This window comes from Prionailurus viverrinus, chromosome A1 (genome assembly GCF_022837055.1).
Source record: "Prionailurus viverrinus isolate Anna chromosome A1, UM_Priviv_1.0, whole genome shotgun sequence".
In the NCBI taxonomy this organism is placed as follows: domain Eukaryota; kingdom Metazoa; phylum Chordata; class Mammalia; order Carnivora; family Felidae; genus Prionailurus; species Prionailurus viverrinus.
The window spans coordinates 174,512,095-174,538,167 of record NC_062561.1 but is presented as its reverse complement, the minus strand read 5'-3'; the positions used below and the strand labels follow the sequence as shown (position 1 = coordinate 174,538,167).

The following is a 26,073-nucleotide window of genomic DNA, read 5'->3' as shown; positions in this document are numbered from 1 at the left end:
CCCCCTGCCACAGGCTGTATCCCCTTCTCCAAAGTTTAGGACCCTCGGGAACTCCCCATCCCTAACACACCCTAATACCTCTCTCACCTCTCATGAAACATGCATACGTGTGAACCTTTACCATGTACACCATGCCCCTGGATCCCCCTCCTCTCCTGCAGCTTCACCTCCACATGGTTCCCCAAGTGCACACAGAAGTCCTTTGGGGACACCAGGCTTGTGAGGCCTGTTAATTACAAGGCCGTAACTAACAATTAAAGATCTCTGTTGGATTTTTTTCTCTAGAACACACCCTCCCCCATTCTTTCAATTAAAAACCTAATTATCTGTGTCAATTCCTTTCTGATGGACATTTCTTCTATTATGCAAAGCCCTTCTAAAATCAATATAAGCTTCCTCCAGGCAGTCAATCACCCCCTCCCCAGCCCTGCCTCAGGCCTGGGGAGGCAGACAAGAAGAAGAGCCCCAGCACCACTGCTTCTGGCCCAGGGACATGGCTAGGAACCAGATTGGCAGACGGCCCCCCCCCCAAGAAGCAGATCCCCTACTTTGGGGATCCCAGGAGCTTCTGTTCAGCCCAGCAGCCCATTGGGGCTGTCCAGGGAAGTATCTTTTCCCCTCCTCCATCCTTCAGTAGCAGCAACCTCAGACCAAATGGAGCAGTGAGAGATGTGATTTGCCCAGAGTGACAGAGCATGGTGGTGGCAGGCAGATGCAGGACTGAGATGCACACATGCTGACTCCATGCTCCCTGCCACCCGTATCCCCAGCCCTGCTAGTGCTGATGCCCAAGGAGTGAGCGCCTCATCCTCCTGGGGTGTAGACCACTGACCTCTCCTTCCCGGCCTGCTGCACCCTGCCCCTCCCAAGGCCACGCTCTTTCCCGCAGCTGCTTCCGGGCCCGAGGACGTGGCCCTCTACGTGGGCCTAATTGCTGTGGCTGTGTGCCTCCTCCTGCTGCTGCTCGTCCTCATCCTTGTTTATTGCCGCAAGAAGGAAGGGCTAGACTCAGATGTGGCTGACTCGTCCATACTCACCTCAGGCTTCCAGCCTGTCAGCATCAAGCCCAGCAAAGCAGGTGGGGTGCCCCTTGCCCCTACTCCTGCCGGGCCCCCACACCAAGAGCTGCCCAAGAGATCACCTCAGTGCCACTCACTGAGTCTGTCTTTACCCTTGCAGACAATCCCCACCTGCTCACCATCCAGCCAGACCTCAGCACCACCACCACCACCTGCCAGGGCAGTCTGTGTCCCCGGCAGGACGGGCCAAGCCCCAAGTTCCAGCTCGCCAATGGGCACCTGCTCAGCCCGCTGGGTGGTGGGCGCCACACGCTGCACCACAGCTCACCCACCTCTGAGGCCGAGGACTTCGTCTCCCGCCTCTCTACCCAGAACTACTTCCGCTCCCTGCCCCGCGGCACCAGCAACATGACTTATGGGACTTTCAACTTCCTCGGGGGACGGCTGATGATCCCTAATACAGGTGGGAAGGACCCCAGAGTGCCCCGGGGAACTCTAAAAGGCAAGACTAGCCTTTGTGTCTCTCCTGGAGGAGGATGGGACAGCTCTGATGTTCTTCCTGTGCTGCTCAGCCTCATCCCAAGTGCTGAGCCAGGCCAGCAAGGAAAGGGGATAGAGTTTTGGAGAGGATCCAGTCGCAGCTGGCAGTAGGGCTGACACTGAGGCCATGGCCTGAGTGTTTCCCTTCTGTTACCTAAGGGACAGGACTTCTGTCCATTCATTTCCACAGTCAGCCAGCCTGTGTGTGCTGGACTCTACGTTGGACGCTGGGCCCAGAGGTAGGACAGGTGCCAGCCCCAAGGAGCTGGCAAACTAGTGGAGAGATGGCAGACCACAAACACCTGAACATGGCATCCCCCACCCACCACCTCGCGGAAACCCCTCTTGATAGAGAATCCACAGATCCCTTCCATAGTCATCCTTTTTTAAAGATTTTCAGTAATCTCTACTGAAGACCTTTTGAGGAAGCACAGCAGCCTCTGATGTTCCCACCTTGAAATTTTCTATCCCCTCAGCTGAGATGACCCCACATGCCCCTGATTTTCTTGCCCCTCTCCAGCTGCTCCTGGTGCCTGTTCCCTGAATGTAGGTGTTCCTGAGAGCTCCCTCCTGGCACCCTCTCGCCGAGCAGTTGCGCCTACTCCATGGCTTTAATCGCCATGTCTGTGCAGATCACTCCCACTCCTCCAGCCCCAGCCACATTTCTCCTGGGCGACAGAATCATACACCCAGCTGCCTCCTGGGCAGCTCCATCTGGATGTCTCACAGCACCTCAGATTCCTGATGCCTAAAACAGCACTGTCTCCCACCCTCCCCCAGAACTTCCTGCTTCCTGGCTTTCCCCACCTCAGGGACAGCAAAGTCAAGTGGCTCAAGCCAGAAACTGGAGGTCACCGTGACTTCCTGGTCTTTTTCACTTGTCCCCCCTCACCTCCACAACAGCTTTAGTCAGTCACACACCAATTCCATCATTCTTCCTCCTCAAATGTTTCTGCATCCTCCTGGCTCTCCTCCCTACTGCCTTTTTGGGCTCAGGCCACCACACCTACCTCAAGCATTCACCCAATGACACAAGACTTAATCATGTCCCTCCCCTTCTCCAACTGCTTTGGGGGCTTCACAGTGCCCCCCACAAAGCCCACATGACACAGCCACAGTGTTCTGTCCCCTGCCAGCCAGCTACAGTGGCCCCTACCCTCCTATGCACTCTTTTCCTGCACATGGCAGTCATGGTGGGCTCTCAGAACTCCAAGCACACCATGCTGCCCTTTGCACACACAGATCCCTCTGCCCCCATTCACTGACTCATCTGCTACTTCTCATTCAGGTCTTGGCCTGGCAGCTCTCCCTCTCTGTGCCTCATGTCCTCCTCACGGGGCTGCTAGGATGATGAGGTGAGATGGTCCATGTCAAGCTCTTAGGATAGGCACAGTGGGCACTCAGTGACCATCAGCCTCTCATTTCCCCTGGGGCAGGGGGGCTGCTGCTCCTCCCTGCTCTCCCCTAGCACCCTTAACCACCATCCACTTGTGTTTCTACCCATGGGGCTGATGCCTCATGAGAGCAGGGCCCATGGTTTTCCCTCACTGCCTCAAGTACTCAACATTAGCATTCATTGAATGAGTGTGCAAGTGTGTATACCTCTGCCACAGAGAGCATTCATATGTGGATCTCTGGAACTGCCACCAACACTGGCAGCCAGTAGCAGGAGGCAGCACAGAGCTGATGAAGGGAGCAGTAGCTGTAAATATGCCATCTCCTGGGCTTCAGTTTCGGGAAGTAGTGATATTCCAAGTAGCCCATCTCAGAGTTACCCACTCGGAGCATAAATGTAAGCTTTTGGACTTGGTGGGATAAAGTCGTAGAATTCCTTCTCTTCCCTGGTCACTAGCCTCTGAAGCCCCTTCTGATGTAGGGACTCCCTGCCCTAAAAGAACAGGAAGGTGAAGTAGGACCACCCTTTGCCATCCCCCAGAGGAACTCTGCAGCTCCTGTCCCATTGTGCCTCCCCTGGAACCACTCCTCACTGAGCAGGCACTTTTGATGCTGCCTAGCAAGACCCTGCTATGGAAGTGAATCAGCCAGACAGAAGGATGTGTGTGCAAAGGCTCCCAAACCAGGGAAGGCTACCTAAGGACCCAAGTTGTTAAAGGCCCCAGCCCCATCTGTAGGGGCCACTGCCAAATGAGGAGCAAAGTCATGGTGGCCGAGAATGGCTATCCCCAAAGATGGCCAGGGCCGATGGAGAGGAGGAAAGCTTGAGCAGAGCAGGAGGGCAGGGCATCTAGGCAGAGGAGTGCTCAGGAAAGTGGCTCCAGAATGGCCAAGTATATGGCACAGGCTGTGCTGAAGAAGCTGCTGGAAAGGCAATTGGGGTCATAGGTGAAGGGTCTTAAATGCCAGGTCAGGGAGCTGGACCTTATACTGGAGGCAGGGAAGGTTTTAAGCAGGGAGTGCCCTGGTCCCACCCAGTGCCTTTTGGGTGATGGGTCAGGTAGGTATAGCATACCTGACACATTTTGTTCCAGAGTTTTCTGTGCCCAGGCTAACTAAGCATGCTTGTCCCACCTGAGTTCTCTCAGCCTCTCTTGGGGCCAGTAGGACTCATGGACAGCCTGGCAGTGCCTGTGGCACCTCTGTCCCCTAGGCCAGGCTGACACCGGTCAGTTCTCAAAGGGAGGCTCTGGTAGAGGCTGGCAGAGTGGGGTGTTTGGTGTCTTTGCAGCCCTGGTAAACCCCAGCCCTCCTCCCACTTTGTCACAGGGATCAGCCTCCTCATCCCCCCAGATGCCATACCCCGAGGAAAGATCTACGAGATCTACCTCACGCTGCACAAGCCGGAGGACGTGAGGTGTGGGCGCGGGCCCTGCTGCTGGGGCTGGGCGGGTTCTGCCCTCTGCCTTCAGTTACCATGACACCCCTTGCCCACCCACTGTCAGACTTGGTCTGGCATAGCCATAGGGAGGGCAAGGAAGAACTGCCCATATAAGCTCCACCCAGCTCTGGGGCCACCAACCTGGGGTGCCGCTACCCTGCCCCAGCCAACGCCCAAGACAGCCCACTGATGCTTTTCCCTCCGCACCCATATTTCCCCACTTGAGGTTGCCCCTAGCTGGCTGCCAGACCCTGCTGAGTCCCATCGTTAGCTGCGGGCCCCCTGGAGTCCTGCTCACCCGGCCCGTCATCCTCGCCATGGACCACTGTGGGGAGCCCTGCCCGGAGAGCTGGAGCCTGCGCCTCAAAAAGCAGTCCTGTGAGGGCAGCTGGGAGGTGAGCAGGAACGGCCCTGAGCCCACCCACCTGAGCACGGGGCTCAGCGTGGAGCCTGGGCTTCCTATCTGGCCCTCGAGCCACCCTCTCCCCAGTCTGGCTGCTCCTCAGAGTTGTAGCTGGCCATGAGCTGACCCATCGGGCCCTGCCTGCAGGATGTGCTGCACCTGGGTGAGGAGGCACCCTCCCACCTCTACTACTGCCAGCTGGAGGCCGGCGCCTGCTATGTCTTCACCGAGCAGCTGGGCCGCTTTGCCCTGGTGGGAGAGGCCCTCAGCGTGGCCGCGACCAAGCGCCTCAAGCTGCTCCTGTTTGCCCCCGTGGCCTGCACCTCCCTTGAATACAACATCCGAGTCTACTGCCTACATGATACCCACGACGCACTCAAGGTACCGCATGCCCCCACCCTGCCACGGGGAGGTCCTCTGGGAGGGGTGGCAGTGGGGAGGGTGCTCCGGGCCCCAGGCTCAGCTGACAACCTGGGGCGCGCCGCAGGAGGTGGTACAGCTGGAGAAGCAGCTGGGAGGACAGCTGATCCAGGAACCTCGAGTCCTTCACTTCAAGGACAGTTACCACAACCTACGCTTGTCCATCCACGATGTGCCCAGCTCCCTGTGGAAGAGCAAGCTCCTCGTCAGCTACCAGGTAAGGGCGCTCAGGGTGCCTGGAGTGGGCACACCCGATGCCGGGCACGCCTGACGCAGCCTGTCTCCTCAGGAGATCCCCTTCTATCACATCTGGAATGGCACGCAGCAGTACCTGCACTGCACCTTCACCTTGGAGCGCGTCAGCCCCAGCACCAGTGATCTGGCCTGCAAGGTGTGGGTGTGGCAGGTGGAAGGCGATGGGCAGAGCTTCAATATCAACTTCAACATCACCAAGGTGGGCAGAAGGGGGCGTCAGCACTGCTGAAATGTGCCCTCACCCCCACCCCCCTTCTCACTGGGCCTACCCTGCCACCAAGCCCACCTCCTCCTAGAAACTGCTTAGCAGCTTCCTCCAAGTCTCCAGGGAGAGAGGTGCAGATGCAGACGGACAGATGCAGACAGATGCAATCACAATCTGACATGGGGTAGAGATGGAAGAAGATGTGGGAGCAGCAGGAGGGATAGACAGAGCCACCTAGGGGCCCTGGGGCTTCCAGGAGGAGGAACTTTGTACAGTGCCTTGAAGGATGAGTAAGAGACAAGCAGCAATGAGTGAAAAGGGGCAGTGGGAACTGAGTGTGGAGGACAAAGGCAGTGAGAAGAGTTCAGTGAGTTCTGAGTGGTCAGTAGAGGTGACCTGGGAAAGAGTGATGGGGAGAGAGGAGGAGAATGAGGCTAGACAGCTCTCCTGCTTACTGGCTGTGTGACTTTGGATAGGTCACCATACCTCTGAGGCTTGGGACCCTCTAAACTCTGGTGTGAGCAGGGCCCTGGCACACCAGGGGTGCCCAGGAAATTGCCCATGCTGCCCCTATGCTCTGAGGTGGTCTGGATACTCCCCCAGCTGGAGGTGGCAGTGGGCCTGGGCCATGAATGTTCTAAGAGGCACCTCCACCCCTCCTTCCCCTAGGACACGAGATTTGCTGAGTTGCTGGCTCTGGAGAGTGAAGGGGGGGTCCCAGCCCTAGTGGGCCCCAGTGCCTTCAAGATCCCCTTCCTCATTCGGCAGAAGATCATTACCAGCCTTGACCCACCCTGTAGCCGTGGTGCCGACTGGCGGACTCTGGCGCAGAAACTCCACCTGGACAGGTGGGTGGGAGATGGGCAAGGAGGGGCTACAAAGGCCACCTGCAGTCCATCCTGGTGGGATAGGATGGGTGGGGTGGACAGGAAGCTCTGTGGGCCTTGCACCCCATCCACCAGCACCCAGGGTGGTCGGTGCACTTGGTCGAGGGGAGGTCCTGCCCTTGGGTGGGCTGAGGGACAGGAGGGTACAGCCTGGGGTAAGGCAGGGCGCTGACTGGCTCCTGTCCCCCCTCCCCACCCCCTCCACAGCCATCTCAGCTTCTTTGCCTCCAAGCCCAGCCCCACAGCCATGATCCTCAACCTGTGGGAGGCGCGGCACTTCCCCAACGGCAACCTCAGCCAGCTGGCTGCAGCAGTAGCCGGACTGGGCCAGCCAGACGCTGGCCTCTTCACGGTGTCAGAGGCGGAGTGCTGAGGCCAGCCAGGCCTACAACGCCTACACTCTCACCAGCTTTGGCACCCACCAGGGACGGACAGATGCCAGACGGGGCCCTTCCCCCATGCTCAGGGGGAGCTGTGTGGACAGGCCCCCTCCTGGCAGACACTGTCCCTTAACACTGGCCCTTCAGACCCTGCCTACACTTCTGCCCCTCCAAGGCCTGCCTGGCCAGGCTGGCACTGCCACCTGCTCTGACCATGCCCTGGCCTCTGGGGCCCACCCAGGGTGGACAGTGCCTAGAGCCCAAGCCAGGCCCAGCCCATCTGTGTGTGTGTATGTGCGTGTGATGCTACCTCTCCTCCTGCCCCTGGCCAGGAGGCCGCATACACACGGGCATGCGCGCACATGCTGGGCTCGGGACATGGCCCCCAGAGCTCCTGCCTGAGCTGGACCTTATGCAAACATTTCTGTGCCTGCCAGGTAGGGGCACATCTGAGGGGCCTGGCTTCAAGCCTGTTAGATTGAGGGCCACAGCTGGACAAGGGGCGGCCCCTGGGTTCAGGCACACGACCACCGCACGGGCATGTGCCCATGCATGTCTCGTGTTCTCATCTCACATACTCCCCCTCTCACACACACACACACACACACGCTCATCTCATGCTGTACACCTGGAGGCCACTCACGTCTCTCACACCCAGTATCAGTCCACATCTGCCTCTCACATGCTGCCCTTCTCCCACCCACCCAGGGACACCCAATGGCTCCTCCCTGATCCTCCCCCTACCCCCAGCCTGGAGGAGCCCTGCCCAACAGGGCATGTGAATATGCAATGGGAGTCCCGGGCTGGACAATGGCAAGTGTGCGTGCCGTGGCGTGCCCGCTCCTGGGGCTGGCCGGTTCCCCCATGCGGGGTCTGTTGTGTGAAGCTCGTGCCCTGACTCTGTCTTAAGTGCATTCGTGCACTTACACTTGGCCTTATGTACACAGCCTTGCCCGGCCGCCGGGGTGCGTAGGGATTTTAGCGGACGTGAATGTAAATAAATTATATATATATATTGCTAACCCAAGTGCTACTTCTCTCTGAGAAAGCCAGAGATCAAGGCTAGTGGCCACAGAATGGCCACATTTGGGCTATTCTGGGAGTCCTGGGTAGCTGGAGACAGGTAGGACCTGGGCCCTGGTCCAGCAAGGGTAGTTCCTGGAGACTTCTTCAAACATGGTCCATCTGGGCAAGGCGACAGGCAACCGCAGTGACCAGGGCTGCACCTTTGCCAGACCCATCTTCTGACTGCAGGAAGGTGACCGCACAGCGAGGGGCTAGCTCCCTGACTGTGGCTGCCACCAGGCCGGAGAAGCTGTGAAGGAGAGGGGCTGAGGTAAGACCAGGCCAGCCAGACCCCAGCCAGCCATGCCTCCCTGCTCAGCCCAGCACCCAGACTCACTGGGGGTGCAGCTTGTAGAGGGTCCCATCCACCCCCACGGATACAGTCAACTCTTCTAGGCCCCGGTTCTCACGGATCTTCTCCACCACAGCAGCCACACCCGCCCCACAGAGCTGGGCAGCCCGCTGAGACACAGCCTGGCACACCTCCAGAACCATCAGGGCATCATCTGAGGTCAGGGGCAGTCCCAGATCCTCCAGGATGGCTCGGACCTGCCTCAGAGCCAGGCTGTCACTGAGGAAAGAAAGGAAGAAAAAGCACAGAGAGCCAGAGTCCTGCATTAGCTTTCCCACCTCATGACATCTCCATCCTCTGGAATGGACCTCCCACCAACCAAAGTTTTACCCAAAGCGGATAGATTCCTTTGGGAGGTGGAAGGAGGCAATGCAGGCCTCAGGTACCTTTCAATCTCAGAGAGAAACTTGGTCTTGAAGATGTCCCTGGTCTGAAGGCGCTGGGTCTGCTGGCCCCGGAAGAGAACTCCAAGGCTGGTCAAATGCAAGAGAATGTGGCGGACGATCTCCCCAAGGTACATGCCACTGATCATCTTCTCAAAACTGCAAGAAAGCATAGGTGCACAAAGGTCAGGAGACCCCATCTGCTACCATAACCAGTGCCAGCCACCACCAGCCACCTCTTTCCAACCCAGCCCATACCTCTGCTTGCCAGGGTTGATGGATGCCTGGTCCACATTTGCATCAAAGCAGGTTCTGAGCAAGCCCAGAGAGCCATCATCCCCAAAGGCTCCCCACTCCATATTGATGCACATGTGGCCTGAATCCCCAGCCACACTTGCCACATTCCGAAGTTCCTCCATGTAGCAGGCATTAGTGCCAGTTCCTGCAGAGAGGCCAGACAGGGTGGAAGCCATTTACTGACATGGATAAGACTCCTCTGAACCCTTCCCAGACTGAGATGGCAAAATTTGGGTTCATGTCTTACCTCTCCATTTCCCCACACTCACAACCTGTGCCAGATCCTGATATGCCTTCCTTCCTGACATTCCTTCTGAAGACCCTGGAGCATCAAGGCCTCTGGGCCTCCACTACTTTCCGTACAAGCACCACCATCACTGTATCTTCCATGCTACCCCAGACCACCCCTGGGAGATATGTGAGGGAGCCTCCCAACCCCTGCTGCCTGCAACTGAGAGGCCCAATCTCCCTACACTGGCTTTCCACATCTTTAGTGAAACCAGCCGGTTCTGGCTGGGAACCGGGGACATAGGAATCAAGACATGAGGAGCCCTACAGTGGCCAAAGGTTGGGCAGTAAGCAGCTAACTCTGATAGTGCCTGTATGTACCCAGGTAGAAGTGCAAATAAGAGCATCATGGGAGCCTTAAGCACCGCTGAGTCTTCCTGCCTAGAGGGTCAGGAAAAGCTACAGAGAGGAAATGATGTTTGGATTTTACCTTAAAGCCAAGAAGCACAGAAAGGAAAGGCATTCTAGGCAGAGGGCATACTCTGGGTAAAGACATCCCCTCCCTCTCCCCCAATACATGGTCAGCTCTAGGCAGGTGGTCTCCTTGTCAGCCCCACCTGGAATTCCTCTGACTAGATGTTTATTCACATACCAATCTGGGCACACCTCTCCTGAGCATCTCTCCATGCTAGGTTCTATTTTCAAGAAGCTCCCAGTTTATTTTTTTCAATGTTTATTTTTTTTTTTTTTTGGGACAGAGAGAGACAGAGTTTGAACAGGGGAGGGGCAGAGAGAGAGGGAGACACAGAATCGGAAACAGGCTCCAGGCTCTGAGCCATCAGCCCAGAGCCTGACGCGGGGCTCGAACTCCCGGACCGCGAGATCGTGACCTGGCTGAAGTCGGACGCTTAACCGACTGCGCCACCCAGGCGCCCCTAGAAGCTCCCAGTTTAAAGGAGGCTACTACATACCTCCTTCTCTGGGAGACTACCCAAAGAGCTGTGGGAGCCCTCCTCCCCTGCCTAGACAACCCTCTCTCTTCAAGTCCCATTCATGTTGGGATCACTTCCTTTCTGATCTTGGCCTTGTCACCCTGATGTGTAGAGTCCGATTAAGCTCTCTCTGACTGCCACATGCTGTTCTGGGCTCAATTCCCACTAAATGGTCAGTTTGTTTGTTTTAAAGTTTGTTTGTTTGTTTGTTTTTTCATTTAAGTAATCTCTACACCCCACATGGGACTTTAACTCACGATCCTGAGATCAAGAGTGACATGCTCCTCTGACAGCCAGCCAGGCACCCCATGGTCAATTTTGAGAAGACAGGTATTTCCCCTGTCTTTATGTGGTTTCCTGACCTTTCATCCAGGCCCTATCTGGCCAGAGGAGAAATGCTTAATAAAGACTTAGGATCTTGGACTACCTGAAGGACCCCCACAGCTCATTCTGTGTCCTCCACCCACAGCCTCTACTCAGTTCCAAGCACTGTATATGTACCATGAGCTAAGCATTGTCCCACACTTTGTTGCCTCTTGTTTCATCCTCATGACCCTTGAGACAGGCATTATCTCCATTTTAGAAGGAAACTGAGTCTCTGGTGATTTGGCCAAGGTCATACAGATAGAAGTGGCAGAGCTAGTATTTCCACCCAAATCTGTATGACTCTAAAGCTCAGAGTCATTTAACTGAAGGGCAAACTGAGGCTCAGAGAGCTTAAATGACTGTGAATCAGTAGCTGAGCTGGGCTAAACAACCAAAGTTTAGACACCCAGTCCAAATGAGTGTTGCAGGGCCTAGTTGGGTCAGGCAGGAAAGATGCCACATCCCCAAGACCAGGGGAGTGTCCAACCTGAGGAATCAACAGGAAGCAATGAATTAACACCAGGCAATAGGAGCACAAAAAAGCAGGGCCCTCCTCACCAACGATGAGGCCGACCTCACAACGGGGATCCTCATAGCCACAGGACATCATGGTCCCCACCGTGTCATTGACAATGGCAACCACATTCAGCTTCACTGCCTGCACACAAAAGGATGCTGCTAGTTGCTGGGCAACGTGGTCGTCACGGCAACCAGCGCTGGACCCAAAGGTCTCTACTGCAGAGAGCCACCCACTCCACCCCCCTGGGTCAGGAAGCAAGGGACCCTTTGCTCCCTTCAAGGCCTGCCACAGCCCCAAGCATCCCTAGAGGCAGACTCCTCACCTGTTTTCGCCCAATGGCTTCCCGCAGCAGACACACAACATCTTGGCCCTCACAGTCTGATGCATTGAAACCCTTTGTCCAGTTTAGGAGGATGCCCTAGGGTGGGACCAAGGTGGGGCAGGAAGGTGAAGGCCCCTTGGAATCTCACTCACCCTCCCCAAAGCCTGCATCCCATCAGAAGCATACGATTTCCCCTCTCCCCAAACAGGATCCCATACCCACTCTGCCATATGGTTGAAGGCCTTGCCCTCTGCCCCTCCTAACTCTCCAGGGGCCTTCCTGTGTAAAGAAAGCTATTAATAACCATCTGACCTATGTCTTCTATTATTAGTGCCAGAATGCTCAGATGGTCTGAGAGTCTGGATGTTTTAAGACGGCTGCCCAGAAGGAACGGCCCTTCATAATTGGGTTAGGAATGAACCGAGCTGATAAAATGAGTGCTATGTATGAGAAGAGGGAGGACACAGAAGGCTCAGGGGTCCAAATGACAGAAAATTCTGCTCTTTCAGAAAGAACTAGCAAGAGTCACTTGAGATGAAGGAAATTGAGGAATTAGGGATAGAGCCGTGTCCATAGCAGATACACTTGTGTGTTCCAGATATGAGTGCAGGACAAATGGAAAAGCCAGAATCCAGACACCTGGGCAGAATGGGAGGAGACAAGACAGATAGGCCTTTATTGTGAGAAATTGGCCTTAAATTGTGAACTTAGTGATGGGCTTGGCAGCGTAGAACTATTCATTTCTAAGTGTGCTTCCTCTGAGGGTGGGGGCAGGAGGAGTTAGCCTACTGCTGTTAGAAAATGGCAGCTCTGCCCAAAGTATGAGCATGCAGAGCAGCTATGAAAATCTTTGGGGCAGGAGATTTTAGAACTATTAACCGACATTTCCCCCAACAATATTTCCTTTTATCCTTTTTCCTATATAACCACAGCCAGACTGTTCTATGCTCATTGTATTGAAACCAGAAACCAGAGAGTGAGAGGGCAAATGAGGAGGAGGGTTAATGTGGGGAAGACAGATCATTAGTAGCAAAACTTCCCTGCTCCCAGACAAGAGAAAGACCCCTGGTCTGGGGAAGGGGTGCTGGGTGTGAGGGACTGAAGTTTTGGAGTTTCCTGAGAAAGGTGTCCTATGCCTCTTCCTGGGCCATTCCCCTGTGTGGGAAGGGAGGAGACAGTAGAGATTGGAGTGACCTGACAGCAGAGGAGGTCTCTGTCCTCCTTCCCCTTGGAGGGGAAGGTGAGTCGTCAAGGAAGCTGTCAAGAACCAAGACAGGAAGTAGCAGAGAGTCCACATAGCTGGGGCCTGGGCATCTCCTGACTTCCCCGAGTGTCTGCACGTACACAACAAAGGATGCTGTGCAGTTGGGAGCAACCCCTACCTGGGGAAGGAGGTCCCCAAATTGATTATCATTAAGTTATCACTCCTCAAAAGAATGTGGGCTCAACACAGAAATTAAGTTCAGTTCTAGAAAATGAATAGGACCTCGTTTGTTGTTGCATGCCTGATTTTGCATCCTGAGTCCCACCTTCTTCTCACACCTTACAAGGAATAATCAAACGGTGCCAGGGTGCTTAGCCTAGAGTGGAGGAGACCAGCAGACAGACAGTGCTGAATGCTCAATTCCAAAGGGCCATTGTGTGAAAGAAAGCAAAATACAGAGGCAGATGTCTGAGAGAGGTCAGAGCTGGAGCAGAGGTGAAACCTGCACAAAGGCTGGGTGGAGAAGAGAAAGCAGAGCTTTTTCAGTGAGCACAGGTGTGGAAGAATGTGGTGGGCAACTTTAGGGGCAGCAAGCTCCTGATCACAGGAGGCTTTCTGGCAGAAGTTGGGGTTGCTGAGGAGGAGACTCCTGGGAACTTGGACCAGAGGTCTGGGAGGAGCTGTCTCCATGACAGGCCTCAGATGTATGCACTGAGAAGTCCAGCATTCTTGTTGAAGGACATGCAGAGGTGGATGCTTAGTGGGTGCTGTGTCTAGTTCTGTGCTGCTCTGCCATTCCAGTCAGGCACCCAACACCAAGCCAGGGCACAGCAAGGCCAGGAAGGGGAGACATTCAAAGAAACTGGACAACACAGCCGCTTGAAATACAGGAACAAATGCTCTTCCCTGCAGGTCCCCTAGATTGGTACACCAGGGCTGTGGGGGAGACAGTCAGTGTGTCCCCTCATCAGCGCTGATCTGGGCCTACACTGCTCCCGAGTGCCCAGACCTAACCTGGCTCCACTTTCCTGCCCATTGGCAGCCCCCAGGGGTATCCATGCTCTTTTCCACCTCAGGCCTCTTTATAGCCCTAGATTCCAGGCCACACCTCCTCCACCTGCACGCACCATATCCAGGGAAACTGGGACTAAGTGCTGGCCCAGCACAGCAGTGCTTCTGCCCACCCCTAGCTCCAGCCCAGGATACCTGAAGCCCTCTCCCAGGTCTCCTGCCCATTTCGTGAAGGGGATGAGGGTGGAAAGCCCTTGGGGATGGTTTCTCCTGGCCCTCCCTCCCTCACCTGATCCAGGCCAAGCTGCCTGCATGGGAAGGAGAAGGTGAAACCCAGGGGGAGGCTCTGCCCACTCAGGCCTTGCTTCTGCTGGAAGTCCACAATGCAGTCCACAATGTGGTCGAAGAGCTGAGATACGGGGCAAGTCAGAGGGTGGTCCCATCCTGGCTCTTCCCCGTTCTTGACATCAGGTCCAAGCTGTGAGTACCTGCTGTCCAGAGCCCTGGGCCACACACTCTGGGATGGAGTAGACCTGGCTGGTGATCTGCACACCTCCTGCAGTTACACGTACCAGGAGGACCCGGAAGTTGGTGCCCCCAAGGTCCAGGGCCAGGAAGTCCCCACGCTCTGTGGGACAGAGACCCTCAGTGCCAGGACAAAGCTGGTGGTTCGACTTCAGCACATGCTATGACCTCCAGGAACCCATAACCCAGCCCCACACTTAGGCCAGGTCCTCACCACTGCCATCAGGCGTGGCCCGTACATAAGTGGGGAGCATTCGGAGGGATGAGGCCTCCCCTTGGAGCCCCTTGGCCATGGCCTCCTGCATCTGTGCCTGCACTGCTGCCAGCTGTTCACGGTTCAACCGGAATGGTGCCAGGGTCTCTTCCAGCAGGCGTCGGTGAGCAGCCAGGCGGGCAGCCACAGCAGTCACCATTGCCACGCCCCGGCCGCCCCCGTCCACAGAGGGAATGAAGGAGACGTCACATTCAGGGACCAGGAGCATCACGGTCTCCTGCAGGATGCTGAGGAAACTACACAGACACATAGCAAGCATACCTGGCTTGGCACCTGAACCTGAACCCCACCCAGGGCTTGCTGAAGCCCTGAGCCCCATCACTCCAGATCCCTTCAATTCTAAATCCATCTGTGAACCAACCATATGCTCAGTGTCTCCAGTGCTCCCAGTGCCCCCAGAGACCCCTCCCTTGCACACCCAAAGAGAAGCATCTTTTCTCTCCCGTGACTTCCTCTGGCTTCCCTTAGTCCCCATCTGACCTCACTCTGCTTGAGTGCCACTTGTACCCACTGCCTGGCACCCATGCTACCACAGAGTGCCCTCTGGGTCTCTATGGAAAACACACACATGTTCTTGCTACCTGCTCACACAGGATTGTGTGTTTTTCCCATACCTGGGATGTCGCTCAAACACTCGGCCTCCAGTAGCCACAGCGATCTGAAGCATCTGCTGCTCCCGGCTGTGTTGGAGGCGGGAGAGAACAGCAGCCAGGGCAGCAGCACAGAGCCGGGCAGCCCGAGTAAACACGGCTGTGCACACGTACCGCACAAGCTCAGCATCCGAGGCTCCCACGCTCAGGCCCAAGTCCTGCAGGATAGCATGCACACGGGCTGCCCCGGCCAAGGGGCTGGAGGGACACAGCGTACTGGGACTCAATAGCCTGGAAGTTCCCTACCCACCCCCAGCCCCAGAGCTACCTGGGGGACAGAGCATCCTTCCCTCTCCCAAGCCAAAAAGCCCCTTGTCTAAGCCCACTCACTTTCCCTACTTACTCCTCCATCTCAGTCACATGCTCTAGGAGAATGCTGCCTCGGCTCAGCAGGGCAGGGGAGGTGCAGCCGCCAAAGAGGGCTCCTCGCTGGGCCAGGTGAGCCAACACAAGCCTCACCAGTTCACCCAGGTACAAGCCCCCAATCATCTTCTCAAACCTATAGATAGGAAGTATGGCTGGACAGAGCCTTTCTTAAGTCCTCAGCCCACCTGGCCCCACCTCTAAGAGCCCCAAAAGAAGGATCATTTTCTTTAGGGTCCCCGGACTGGAGGTTCTAGAAGCAAATGGCCTTCCAGGAGATAGGTGGGTGTTTATCCAGATTTTGCTGCCCCCTCTGGCTTAAGTTGGGTTCAGAAGGGCTCCTGGAGGGTGGCAGGACCCAAAAGAGGGCAGGGAACACCTGTCAGGAATAAGGGAGGGCTAAGTGTTGAAAACTCTGGGTTCTAGAATCTTAAGCCCTTAATTCTTTGAGCCTGGCCAGGGCCCCCCAGGTTGCAACCTGGAAACCCTATGAGCAAGCAAGAGGGAGGGTCCTGAGTTCAGGGATAGCAGTGAGGAAGGGAGCAGAAGAATGATAAGTTCTAGAGCAGAAGATCAGGCCACCTTTGGGCACCAGGATTCAGGGACTCTCGGTCCAAGGCATGGTCAAATGTGGTCAGCACTGGTCCCAGAGCTTCATCATCGCCGAAGGAGCCCCACTCAACGCTGACGCAGACACGACCCCGGTCCTCATCCAGCACCGCCACATGCCTTGCCTCCTCCATGTAACATGCATTGGTGCCAGTGTCTGGCAGGGATGACTCCATCAGGACCTGCCCATCAGGTAGCTGTGCCCTCTACCCATCATCACAAATGGCCCACGGCTCACCTACAACAAGCCCGACCTCACAAGGCCCAACCCCTGGCTCGCAGCCCATCATGGTGCCCACTGTGTCATTCACCACGGCAACCACATCGATGCTGTAGGCCTGGACAATGGAGAGGGCAGAGGTCAGGGCTCTACCTATGTAGGTAGAGTGGGGAACCGGGGGGATGGGCAAGCCTAGGGCCTTGGTTTGACGGAGGGGTCCTGGCTTTTATGGAGGTTCTCAGAGTCCATGAAATATGTGTGCTCATGCCCACACATATATTCTAGGCCATCCCACCTAGAGGATTTTCCTCCCATTCCACACTTCCCCTTGGCTCTTCCACCCCTAGCTCGGGTCCTGGGACTCTCAAAGGCTTCAACCTCAGCCATCACCCCCAGAACACCAGCGCTCCCCACAGGACCAAGATGAGGGTGAGCAAGCATGGCATCTGGAAAACTGCACTGTTGGCACCTGGCTTGCTCATCCTCATCTTGGCCTGACTCCCCAAGCCTGCTCCTCCCAGCCCTGACTACCATCCACTAGCACCACTGTATTTAGTCACATGAATTCAGATCCACCTTTCTCAGGCATCCAGGCTTTTGCACATACTCTTCTCTGAAACAAGACCTTCCACCCCAGGCCTAGCTTATACACCTGGAGAATTCCTCTTTCAAATCCCTGCCCAGGTCCTGGTGTACCTTTCCCAGTGCTACCGGAGTCATTGGAACCACCTCCTTGACAGGGACAATCTTTTGTCAAAATGCTTTCCCACTAGACTGTGAAGTCCTTGAGGACAGGGTCAAGTCTTTTCATCCTTGTTTTCTCCTACAGTCCTAAAAATTTTTTGACCTTTCCTAGCCTCAGCCTCCTTACCTATAAAATGGGAATGGTAGCAACATTCACCCCAGAGTTAAACTGGATAAAGGATATAAACAGAAAAGGAAAGCAGGCCTTCCCAGGAGCACAGGCACAGCCTATGTATGCTGGGCCCAGGCCCAGGCCACACAAGCTGCCCTCCCATTGCCCTTGCCTCTACTCACCCCCTGCCTCTTGATGGCATCTCGTAGTAACTGGACCACGTCGTGGCCTTCCACACCACTGCACCTAAAACCTTTGGTCCAGGAAATGAGGGTGCTCTGGGGGCAGGAAAGCTGGGTCACTCCCCAGCAACCTTCATAGGGTTGTGGTTCCTCCACCCAATGTTCCCATGCCCACTCTGCCTCACCCTGTCCAGTCCTGTCTGGTGACAAGGGAAGGAGAAGCTGAACCCAAGCTGCAGATCCTGAGTGCTCACAGGGAATGCATCCAGGAACTCAGACAGGCAGTGGGCAGCAAAGTCAAAGAGCTGTGGAACAGGTTGGGGGCTCAGATCTGCCCACCAGAGCCCTGGCCACCCAGCCAAGCCCCAGAGACTGGGCAGTGACCTCTCACCTGCTGACCAGGACCCAGCATCACCTCTGGGGGGATCACAAACTCCTGGCTCCGGGGCTCCATCCTGTGTCCTTCAGTGCCCATCAGGGTCACCCACAGAACACGCAGTGAGGCCCCTGTGGCCCCCAGCTCCAGCACCAAAAAATCTCCTTGCTCTGGGGCAGAAAGGTCACAGAAAGGCATGAGCTGGCAAGACAAGCCCTCTGCCTCCCAGAAACATCCCCAAGGACTGTAAAGTCTCATTAAGAGAGCTTAGAGTTGGGAACCTTAATGGGAAGAGGGATAAGGAACTTCTCCCTTCCTCAGATCAGAACATTCTCCCCAGGCCTGCCCACCCATCTTAGTCTATGTCACCCACCAGTGCCATGTGGGGTGGACCCCACATATGTGGGCAGCATCCGGACAGCGGAAGCAGGGCTGGCCTGCCCCCCTAGTGCCTGCTCCATAGAGCCCAGGAGGCTGGTTTGGATCTGCTGCAGCTGTGTCTGTGTTACCTTGAATTGCTGTAGGCATTCCAGCACCTGGGGAGAAACAGGCTAACATCTGGGCAAGAGCCCTGTTAACCTAGCCAAGCTCTCTCACTCCAATCAGGACTGTCCTGCCTGGCTCACACCTCCTCTTCTTGCCAGTACAGACCAGCACCTCCCTTGACTTTCCCAGAAGCTGACTAGAGCCCTTCCTGAGCTCTTTCTGAGCCTTGCTGGTCTCCCCAACACCTGCTCAGCCCCACTCCTCACCTCTTCACATCCCTTGGCTCTCTTTTATAGCCTGCAGCTTACACTACATTCCTACATTCTTAGAAGGTTCCTTCTTAGAGGGGAGACCCACACACTTCCTCCTCCTGCTCCATTCTCTGGTAGCTCCTTCTCAGATCCCTGTGTCCCCTGCCCCTTCCGCTTCTTTGAATTCAGGGTTAAGTGAGGCCTCTCTCCTGTCGTACCCCTGACTCACTCTGGCTCCCCAGTACCCAGAGGTGAGCTGCTCAGTGAATTGTCATTGAATGTGCAAATGAACAAAATGTGTGAATGAATCTCAAGTTCAGGTTCTTAATCCATTTGACTCTGGAACCTAAGTAAGCCCGGCCCAGGAAAATTTGGAGGCTACACCATGGAGGACAATTGGCCATCATCATCAGCCATCAGTCAGCCATCCTTCCCACAGACATCAATAGAGCCCCTACTACATGCCCAACACTATTCTAAGCACTATATGTTGCATAACCAGCTGAGTTCTGTTCTTGTGAAGCTCAGATTTCAGCACAGATGCAGAAAATAAGCAAATAAACATATATTCTGGTAGAAATGGTAGATTTTTTTTTTAAGGCAGGAATAGAAGTTTGAGAGTGACCAGGGGAGGAAGAGGTATTTTTGGATATTGGTCTGGGAAGTTCTCCCTGAGGAGGTGACCTAAATGAAGGAAGGGAACAAGCCATTTGAAGATCTGGAGAAGAGGATAAAGGGATTTTCTTCAGAGTGAGGGGATGAATTGGGGGGAAGGCTGGGCTAGGGATGAATCAAAGTGATGGGAGGGGTAGGCAGGCAAAAAGCAGAGAATAGGACACCCCAGGTTCTTCTCCATCAGGCTACTGTGGGGGAGTTTAAGAGGACCCCAGTACCTCATCTGTATGTGGAAACCTCCCCCAGATGACTCTCTGGCCTGTCCTTCAAAGAGACACCAGCAGCCCTTCTAGGTTTGCTGGAGAGTCCCAACCTGTGACTCTATTTTCTAGTCTCCTGGGCTGAGCCTTTCCCAGGTCCTCACCACCTGTCCCACAGTAATTCCATTCCAGTGCCCCACGCTGGACCCATATCTGTAAAGTAACCACCAGGCATATGAATAAGGAGGCAGGGAGAGCCAAGGAGGAAAGGATGTTCAGTGAGGGAGATGCAGGCGAGTTGCTCCCACCTCTGCTTAAGAAGAGAATGGAAAACAGATTCCTAAGGAGGCAAATGATCCTACCTGGAGTGCCAGATGTTCAGTTCCGTGTTTACATTATAGGGGATGCTTCTAGCAGCCATGTACACTGGGAGGGGTTGTTCGTGTGTTACAAATGATGAAACTGAAGGTCAGAGAGGGATAGTCATCTGCGTAACTCAAGCAGCTATTAAGGGACAGAGTGGGATTTGAGCCCAGAACTGACCGAAGGGGGGTTTCCATATGAATGTGAAACCTTATAAAAACTAGCAATTTCACCTCAAAAGAACTCAAAGCTGATGAAGGTTGCAGTGAAGAAACTCCAAAGGACGAGAAAACTTACATCTGAGTCCTTGTTCTGCCACTTCCTGGCTGTGTGGCCCTGGAATATGGCCAAGAGAATAATAATACTCAGAAGGCCTGAGTCCCCCATGCCAGGGGCCATGTCATTGCTCACTTCTGTGGCCCAGCCATGAGTTGTGTACTAGGGAAACGTTGATAGCATGGTCTGGAGCAGAGACTGGACAAAGGTGAAGTGGGAGCATGAAATACAGTGAGGGGTAATGCCCTCACAGTTTAGGCAACAAGCCAAGTCCAGCAGATGTCAGAATAAGCTAGAAAACTAAAGAAACTGCAGGGAAAAATTCAAGAACCCTTTCACGGAGGCCTCCTCTGTGCAGGTCCTTTATCTCCATTAGTTCACTTAATCCTCCAAGGGGGTGGGAGGATTAGACTTTATTTTCCTTCATTTTACTGATGAGGAAACAGACTAACAGATATGAAATGACTTACACAAGTGTTTCCTGCTTGATGGTGTGATATGCAAGGGTTTCTAAATCTTGGTCAAGATGACAGAAAAGAAGGGTGCCTGAGTGGCTTGGTTAGTTAAGTGTCTGACTCTTGGTTTCAGCTTGGGTAATGATCTATGGTTTGTGAGTTTGAGCTCTGAGTCCAGCTCTGCTTGCAATTCTCTCTATACCCCTCTCGCTGCCCCTCCCCCACTTGCTCTCTCTGTCTTTGTCTCTCTCAAAATAAATAAACTTAAAAAAAAAACAGATGATAGAAAAGAGAAACTCAGTCTGAGCTAACCTGAGGCTTATGGACTATGCTGCAGAATAACCTCTACGTTGAGTTCAGCCCTGCAATCAACTCTGTGTGCCTGATTGCAGTGGCCATGTTGAAGGGAGGGAGACATGCAGGAGTAACTAAAGAAATAGAAGAAGGAAGTGCCTTAAGAATGCAACTTTCTACCAGAAAACCGCAAGATGGTCCTTTCTAGACTATGCCAACCCATCAGGGCAGGGACAGCGCCTATGTAGCAAGGTGGCAAAAGCAATGCCTTTGGAACTGAAACACCTCAGCTGAAGCTCCTGTTTAGCTCAACTAAAACTCAAATCACTTCACCTCTCTAAGTCCCCTCTTCCTCAGCTGTAAAATGAAAAGATAATCCCCACCTTGCTGTTGTGTGGAGCCACAGAAGAGGTAGTTACCAGATCAGATCTGAAAGGCTTGGTTAACTAGAAAGGGCTGCATGGCTGTGAGCCCATGGCCCCACTGCGTATTCAGCTGATCCTGCCCTTGACAGCCTTGAATAGGCATGAGAGAGAAACCCCGTGCTGCACTTACCAGCTCAGAGCTGTCTGAGGGGCAAGGCAAGCCCTTCTGGGAGCAGCTAGGAACTCCTTCCCTTTGCTGCAACCCTACTGCCCCAATGGATTCCATGTGTTTCCACAATGGGGGGCGGCCACCTATAGAAGGAAAAGGACAGTCCTCATGAACCACACACTCTGCAAACCCTCAGAGGCCATGGACCTTAACTTTCTTCCTTCTTAAGGGGTCTGGGAAGAAAGCTGTGTGCAGAGCTCAGAACCTCTGACCATCAACGGATCCTTTGGCAATCAACCAGAAGGCCTTCATTTTCCAGAAGCATGTATATTAACAGAGCATTAGGAAGACTGATTTCTAATCCCAATGCCATTTATTCATTCTGTCACTTATTTACATTTACAATTCCTGATGGCTACTGTGCCAAATGTTGGGGTACAAAGGAGATGTAGCCTTTGGCCTCAGGGATTTCAGAACCTTACCAACAATCATAATACAGTTGACATGGGCAGTAACAGACATGGACCTGCTACTGTGCTTGGGATTTCAGGGATGTTCCAGAGGTTTGGAACAAAGGGTGTGAGGTAAGGAGGGGCCAAAGACTTGCTGGAGAAGCAGGCAGGCTGGACTAAGAATGGCCTTTATGCCTAGCTAAGGCATGCAGATTTCATCTTTTTTTTTTTTTAAGTTTATTTTAAGAAAGAGAAAGAGAGGGTGAGTGGAGGAGGGGCAGAGAGAGGGAGAGAGAGAGAATCCCAAGCAGGCTCTGCACTGTCAGCACAGAGCCCAATGTGGAGCTCAGTCTCACGAACCGTGAGGTCATGACCTGAGCCCAAATCAAGAGTTGGACACTTAACCGACTAAGCCACCCAGGTGCCCAGCAAACTTCATCTTGAAGGGAGATCTAAACAGGGATGGGTTCGCGCTTTAGAAAGGGGTTCCACTAGTGGCACAACTTCGGGCAGGTCATTTCTGACTTCTTTGAAATTCAGTTTTTTCATCTGTAAAATGGGAGGAAATATCTACCATCTACCTTCACAAGGTTCTTGTAAGAATTAAATGGAGTAAGACTTAGAAAATGCTTTGAGGGGCGCCTGGGTGGCTCAATCAGTTAAGCATCTGAATTTAGCTAAGGTCATGATCTAACGGTTTGTGAGTTCAAGTCCTGCATTGGGCTCTGTGCTGACAGCTTGGAGCCTGGAGTCTGCTTTGGATTCTGTGTCTCCCTCTCTCTGCCCCTCTCCCAGTCATGCTCTGTCTCTCTCAAAAATAAGTACACATTTAAATAAATAAATAAATAAATAAAGTTAGTTTTGGGATTTTTTTGTCCTTCAGGAAATTTAATGTGTAACACAAACATCAGCTCATGGGTGGGTTTTGGAAGTATAGTGATGCAGAATGGAAACAGCCCTGTGCTCAGAGTCGAGGACCCAGCTCTTCACAAAGCAGCAGCACCAGGTCTCTAATCTGGAGGCCTAATTTTCTTCATCTGCCAAATGGGGACCAATATATGTCAAAGGGCTATGTGGCGCAAATGAAATAATGAGAGCAAAAGAACCTTGCTCAGGGTGTGCCTTCAGATTTATTTAGATGAATCTGAATTGAAACTCTATGAGCCTCAATCTCCTCTTCTATGACAGGACAAAAATTCAGTTCTTGTGAGGATTAAAGGAGTTAATGAATCTGCACACTGTAAAGGAGTTAATGAATTTGCACACTGTAAAGGACTGTAGAGATGTTTGGTACTTTGCTAATTCAAGCTAGAGGTGGTATTGGTGTTCCAAGAAGTTCCCAAGGGAGCTTTTGGTGATTCAGGTGCCTTTCAGGGTTAAGAAAAAGGGAAAATGCAGTGGAGGCCCCAAGATGAGCAGAAGGTATCTGTCCACTGAATTACTCTACCTCTCTTCCTATAACAGCAAAACTTCAGGAAAGATACTTTTCCATCCCTGCAACCCCTCCCCATCTTCCACCCCCATGATGCCCATGAATTTGCCCTCCTACTGATCACCTAGGATCTCCTGACTGCCCAATCCCAACCTTTTCCTCAGTCCCCACCCTTACTGTCCTCTCTCAGTCATGCAAAGCCATGAGCATTCTTTTCACTGTAAAATTCTCTTGTCCCTTGGCTTTGACAGCCAGTCTTTCCTGGGCCTCCTTCCTGAGTCTCTCATAGTCTTCATAACTTCTTCTCTCCTCTCCCCTTAAACAACACCCCCCTCTCCTAGTTTCTGGCCATAGCCCTCTTCCCCACACTCCCTTTGTATCATCTGCAAGGTTTGATTGAGGCCTATGTGCAAGGGCTCCTAAATCTACCCCTGTCCTGAACCAAATCCCAAATTCTAATGGTCTGTTAGACATTACTGTCCAGATGATAGAGAGGCTCCTCAAACTCAATAGTCAAAGACACATTCATTTTCTCCTTCACTTTTCCCTATGAAACTTTTCCTGTCCTCCACATTGGCTGGAGGCATTAAGGTTGCTCACTCTCACAGCTATTCAGGTGCCTGTCTACATCCTTGACCCTCACTTCCTCTATGCAATCAGGTCTTACGCTGAAAGAGCTAAAAATGGAAAGAGTTCTCCCATGTATCCCCTCCTTCTGGTTCCCACTGCCATTGCCCCAGAGCCTATTCCCATCTGATTATTCCAACAACCTCCTGATACTTCTGCTCCAATTTGTATATCTCCCTGCCCTACCAACTACCAACATATCACCAGACTATGCAAAAATGCCATTTCCCAGCCCTATCTCCCTTAAGGAGGTAAACCTTCACATTTTGATGTTCCCACTGCAGGAAAAAAAAAAAAAGTCTAAAACTCTTTATCACAGCATTGCAGGCCCCAAGCTTCCTCTCTTCCTACTCCCACTCATAGTCCAGCCACACTTACTACAAGCTTCACCCTGTCTCCTGCTGTCCAGCCTTCATTCATGGTATTCCTTGACTCTGGAAGTACTGTGTCTGAGTCATTTACATCTTCAGCCCAGCACAAGATTTGGCATAGGTAGGTGCTAATACAGCTTTGAAAAATTTGGGGGTTGGGGGTGGGGTCCTTATTTGGAGAACTAAGAAATGAGTTTCTAACAAATTTCCTCAAAGTAACATATACCTAATTTCCAAAATCTGTCAAATGGGAATGTTAACTCCACGTATGTTACAAGTTTGTTTCAAGAATAAAATGGGATAGCTAAGGCAATTATAATCTTAGTAAAGGGCCAAGGGTTACACACGGGGTGAGCTTTCACTCCCCTTTTGAGGCTCAGCTAACTCAAACATTCATTCACTCACTCCTAGCTAATTCAATCATATATTCACTCTCTTACTCATTCACTCTTCTGTTTGATATCTATTCCATATTTCTACATGCCAAAGACTGTAAATATTCCCCTCAATAAATCTCAGTGTTTACACTCCCAGTAAATGTATCCCTGTTTGTCTCTTCCAGCTGAGCCCAGTGGGGAGGGACATTTCTTCCACATCCCTAGATTCCCAGAACCCAGCCAGGGTCTGCACATGTTTGAGTAACTGTTGGCCTCTTAGCTTAACTCAGCTGAATCAGCTACATGAGGTGAGACTTCCTTCTGAAAAGTATCCACGGATCCCTGCCAAGGATGGGAGCTACCACTGAGGACATCTGGCTTAGTCGTTCCAGCCTCCACTCCCCTAGCATGGGCCAAGCTGGAGAGATGAGGGCAAGGGACTGGGGCTAAAGCAAGCAGGAATTAGAAGAGGCTCTTACCTGGGAGAAGCAGTTGGTCACTTTCCTCGGGCGTCAGCTCTTCTCTCTCAATGTGAGGCATCCCACTGAACTGTGAAATGAAACTCACAAGTCACCTGAGTTGTAATGTCCCACCCTCTTCCTTGGCCACCACTAACTGAACATCAGTTAATTCAGGAAGGTGCACTTCCTTCTGAGTCTGCCTTAAGAGAAGCCCAGCACAGGCAGGGCTATGGTGCAAACTTAAGCAATATGAAGCAGGAAACTGGAGCCCTGAACTAGGTCAAGGACCCTGGGACATCCCCTCTGTAATGCTGGGAGCTCCGTCCACTTTACAAACACTCAGAGTCTGAGTTTTGAGTTGATGGCTTACCCCTGGAAAGATGGAAGAGCCTAGCATGAGAAATGTACAGTACAATAGACAATTTTCCAAAATGTAGTACTGGGGCATATGGGTGGCTCAGTCAGCTGTGTCAACTCTTGATTTCAGCCTCAGTTGTGATCTCCAGACTCGTGGGATCGAGCCCTCCATTGGGCTCTGCACTGGCAGCATGGAGCCTGCATAGGATTCTTTCTTTCCCCCTCTCTGCCTCTCCCCAACTCACACACACACTCTCTCTCAAAATAAATAAATCAACATTAAAATGTTGAAGTACTAATGTGCAAGAGGCAATGTGGGAACACAAGAGGAAGAGACTAACTCTGTTCTAGAGTGGGCAGGGCAAGTTGAGAAAGCTAAGCCTTGAAGGAAGAATAGCAGTATGCTGGCAGAGGTGATCCTTGACAAAGAGAAGACCATGTACAAAATCACGGAGCACAAGGCACCTTCATGGAATGGGATGCAGCTCCAAAGACCTAAAGAAGATATGTGTAGGTGGGGATATATAATGGGAAAGGTGGCAGCCAGACTGTAGAGTCTATCCTTGAATTGGTAGGCCAAGGGGTGGGTGGGGAGAAGGTAGGTTCATACCTTGGGTCTTCTCTACCAGAAAGGAAATGGGAATCTCAGGCTGCAGTACAGCTGTTGGCCACAAAGCTGTTTTTGCCCAAATTGGTCTTCTTGAATACATAGAACCTTGGGG

The 26,073-nt window shown here is 53.1% G+C and overlaps 2 protein-coding genes across 3 annotated transcripts in view; one reads left to right on the top strand and one right to left on the bottom strand.

Moving 5' to 3' along the window:
* Positions 1–7,884, top strand: part of UNC5A (unc-5 netrin receptor A) — a 61,859-nt gene extending 53,975 nt beyond the window's left edge. For both annotated transcript variants that reach the window (XM_047827397.1, XM_047827321.1), the window contains exons 7-15: positions 890–1,078; positions 1,180–1,482; positions 4,284–4,371; positions 4,622–4,790; positions 4,946–5,179; positions 5,286–5,435; positions 5,508–5,672; positions 6,348–6,526; positions 6,773–7,884. In XM_047827397.1, coding sequence (XP_047683353.1) covers positions 890–1,078; positions 1,180–1,482; positions 4,284–4,371; positions 4,622–4,790; positions 4,946–5,179; positions 5,286–5,435; positions 5,508–5,672; positions 6,348–6,526; positions 6,773–6,938 — 1,643 coding nt within the window. In that variant the 3' untranslated portion in view covers positions 6,939–7,884. The remainder of the gene's footprint in view (positions 1–889; positions 1,079–1,179; positions 1,483–4,283; positions 4,372–4,621; positions 4,791–4,945; positions 5,180–5,285; positions 5,436–5,507; positions 5,673–6,347; positions 6,527–6,772) is intronic.
* Positions 7,885–7,937: 53 nt separating this feature from the next.
* On the bottom strand, positions 7,938–25,180 carry HK3 (hexokinase 3). The gene is made up of 19 exons (XM_047827185.1): positions 25,013–25,180; positions 21,296–21,417; positions 18,114–18,276; positions 17,756–17,910; positions 17,550–17,669; positions 17,365–17,460; positions 16,345–16,444; positions 16,080–16,263; positions 15,478–15,633; positions 15,099–15,332; positions 14,425–14,720; positions 14,174–14,313; positions 13,975–14,094; positions 11,471–11,566; positions 11,187–11,286; positions 9,004–9,187; positions 8,749–8,904; positions 8,348–8,581; positions 7,938–8,260 (listed from the first exon to the last, which is right to left on the bottom strand). The coding sequence occupies exons 1-19, from the start codon at positions 25,071–25,073 to the stop codon at positions 8,116–8,118; spliced, it is 2,862 nt and encodes a 953-aa protein (XP_047683141.1). The 5' UTR covers positions 25,074–25,180; the 3' UTR covers positions 7,938–8,115.
* Between the last annotated feature and the right edge of the window lie 893 nt (positions 25,181–26,073).